Source organism: Citrus sinensis, chromosome 6 (assembly GCF_022201045.2).
Source record: "Citrus sinensis cultivar Valencia sweet orange chromosome 6, DVS_A1.0, whole genome shotgun sequence".
Classification (NCBI taxonomy): Eukaryota; Viridiplantae; Streptophyta; class Magnoliopsida; order Sapindales; family Rutaceae; genus Citrus; species Citrus sinensis.
Genome location: NC_068561.1, coordinates 19,409,568 through 19,412,797, shown reverse-complemented (window position 1 = coordinate 19,412,797; position 3,230 = coordinate 19,409,568). Strand labels below are relative to the sequence as shown.

The 3,230-nt window shown below is 40.0% G+C and overlaps 1 protein-coding gene across 1 annotated transcript; it reads left to right on the top strand.

Moving 5' to 3' along the window:
* Positions 1-950: 950 nt before the first annotated feature.
* LOC102624101 (probable L-type lectin-domain containing receptor kinase S.5) lies at positions 951-3,230 on the top strand. The gene has a single exon (XM_006492787.3). It carries the CDS (start codon positions 1,142-1,144, stop codon positions 3,074-3,076), a length of 1,935 nt encoding a protein of 644 aa, XP_006492850.1. The 5' UTR covers positions 951-1,141; the 3' UTR covers positions 3,077-3,230.

The following is a 3,230-nucleotide window of genomic DNA, read 5'->3' as shown; positions in this document are numbered from 1 at the left end:
CTAGAGTATAGCACGCAGCATTATTCGACAATGTCATTTAATTAGCACAATATGAGTAGCGTTACCCACTATATCATTTACTATCTTTATAGTAGCTGAATCGATTCACTCATCAATTGAACAAAACATGATTATTTTAGTTAAAAGATAGCTCTCAATCCTACGGTGACTTCAAGTTTCTTAGTGTTATTGAATAAAATTTGCTTCATTTTCAACAGACTTAGGTTCTCTTCTTTCATTTCTGTAAATTCTAAACTAAATTAACGAAGAGGTAGACAAAGTTAACAACGAGGATGTCTTTATCAGTTAAGTTTCGTTGTAAGTACTGAGGAAAAGCACGTTCCAAATATATATATATATATATATATATAGAAACGAGGGGATACAATTAAACACATGACATAACACGATCCGTTGACTACCATTTTTTATTGAGACATTTAAGAGAAAACAACAAGTTGATTGTGGATTAATAGCGAACGTTTTGACGACGTTAATTCCTAGACTTGTTCTTCCTTGAATGTATTTTAAAATGAGTTCCACTAAAATCTAACCGCCTACACTCAAAGATACATACATTCAACTCATTGCAGAAGAATTATTAAAAGAAAAATGATATTCAAAGCAGTAAAAATTTGTCTATAATTTGTAATTTTTTTTGTACCGAAAAAAAAAAGAATGTGTCAGCATTTTAAGACAAACGCATGCATTTCTATCTGCACTCGAGAATGTTAATCTTTAAAATAACTTACAATTAGCTTGTAGTAGCAAAACGTGTATATATAAGAGTTGGTATAAGCATTATTGTCAAAAAAATTAAGAATACCATCCTATCAAGTCAACAACTTCAAAAGTCAAATTGTAAAATTTAGTATATATGCAAGTCGCGTAATCAGATTATGAGAATTTAACAACCTTTCACAGAGTAATAATTAGAATATGTATATTCAATTACAATAAAAATAAAAATAAAAAGATCAAGAAAACACGAGGAAGTTGCTCTCCGCCCCCTACACATGAATTCAACTTTATTATAATTTATAAGAATGAGTCTCACCACTTCACCTTCAACCTCACATTGCCTCAAATCAAACCATCTCAAAAACGACAACCTGCAGAGAGATTCGCAAGCAAGATCATCATGTGCTTCTCTCTGATGGCTAAGTTCTTGATACTTGCAATCTTAATGGGGAGTGCTGCTCATATCCAAGTAAGCAGCCTTCATTTCAATTTCCAAAGCTTCACTGAACAAAATCGAAATGAGCTTTCCTTCGACAATTCAACCGTGGCCAAATCCGCCATCCAAGTTACGTATGATGTTCGAGGAGCTCCGATTACAAATCAATCCGGACGGGCCATCTACAAAGATCAATTCCAGCTGTGGAGAGATAATAAAAATGTCAAAGCAACTTTCAGCACCACCTTTGTTCTTAACATCCTTAACCAGACAGCTCAGCCCGGCGAAGGCCTCGCTTTTGTAATAGCCGGGAACAAAGATCTTCCGGAGAACAGCGAGGGGCAATGGCTTGGAATTGTAAACGGTATCACGAATGGGACTAATCAATCTCAGATAGTCGCGATAGAGTTTGATACAAAGAAGAGCTACGAGCAAGACATTAATGATAATCATGTTGGCTTGGACGTGAATAGCGTCTACTCGATCAGACAAGTGCCCCTAACAAGAGTAAATCTTGCAAATGGCACTGATATCAAAGTACAAGTTCGATATGACGGCCAAAATATTACTGTTTTTGTAGCAAACATGGAGACTCCATTGCTTTCCGAGCCTATTGATCTTTCCGAGTACCTTCCGGAGAAAGTCTTCGTAGGATTTTCGGCTTCAACAGGGGATGATACACAGCTGAACTGTGTGAAATCATGGGCATTTGATGGTTCAGATATTGGCGGAGATTCGAAGGCCTTTCGGGTTTTGATTGCTGTTCTAGTTCCAGCTGTGGTTTTACTAGCTGGTGTTGCTTTTTACTGCTGGAGGAGATACAGAGCTAGGGAACTTGATGATGACATCGAAGGCCTAATCAATGGCACCAATCTGGCTCCGAAAAAATTCCGGTTGAAAGAGCTTAAGAAGGCGACGGGCAATTTTAACCCGAAGAACAAGCTCGGGAAAGGGGGATTTGGAACGGTTTATAAAGGAATCTGGAGGAACAAAGAGATAGCTGTAAAAAGAGTTTCAGAGACTTCGCGCCAAGGCAAGCAAGAGTTCATTGCAGAAGTTACCACAATCGGGAGCCTTCGTCACAGGAATCTTGTGAAGTTGATCGGATGGTGCTATGAAAGGCATGATTTTCTTCTTGTGTATGAGTACATGCCTAACGGTAGCCTGGACAAGTTCATATTCTACGATGAGACGAACAGTGGCCCCGGGGAAGTGACACTGAACTGGGAAAAGAGGCTGAGCGTAATACATGGGACATCTCAGGCGCTGGATTATCTGCATAACGGGAGCGAAAAGAGAGTTCTTCATCGGGACATAAAATCGAGCAATATCATGCTGGATTCGGAGTTCAATGCAAGGTTGGGAGATTTTGGATTGGCGAGAACCATCCAAGAAAATTTGAAGACTCATCACTCTACGAAAGAGATAGCTGGAACTCCTGGTTACATGGCTCCGGAGAGCTTTCTGGTGGGCAGGGCCACCATTGAAACTGATATTTACGCGTTCGGAGTTCTGATCCTGGAAGTTGCTTGTGGGAGGAAGCCTGGAAATCAAAGTGAGCAGAACAGTTATAACAATAGCATTGTGCACTGGCTGTGGGAACTTCGTAGGAAGGGAAGAATTCTTGATGCGGCTGATTCAAGATTGGGAGGAGAGTTTTCAGAGAAAGAAATGGAGTGTGTTCTCATTCTGGGTTTGGCATGTTGCCACCCGAACCCGCACCTGAGGCCATCGATGAAGACGGTTTTGCAGGTTCTTTCCGGGGAGGCAAATCCGCCGGTGCTGCCAGCTGAAAGACCCTCTTTCGTGTGGCCGGCCATGCCTCCATCTTTCGTTGAGTCGGATTACACTCATACAGGAAGCCAACTTGATCCATTTTCAGATCTCACAGGGCGATAGACAGAAAGTGTGTGACAATTGCAATGACTTTTACATTCTAAGGAAGCTTGTTTTTGGTATTTCCTGGTGTGTTATTAGCGTGTTGTATATAGCAACTGTATATTATTCAACAATAGTATTTCCGTTGTCAGATTTTGGATTACCTTTTCAGAAA

Bases quoted from the DNA above. Each gene is read 5' to 3' on its own strand.
- LOC102624101 (XM_006492787.3), top strand. From the start codon at position 1,142: ATGTGCTTCTCTCTGATGGCTAAGTTCTTGATACTTGCAATCTTAATG.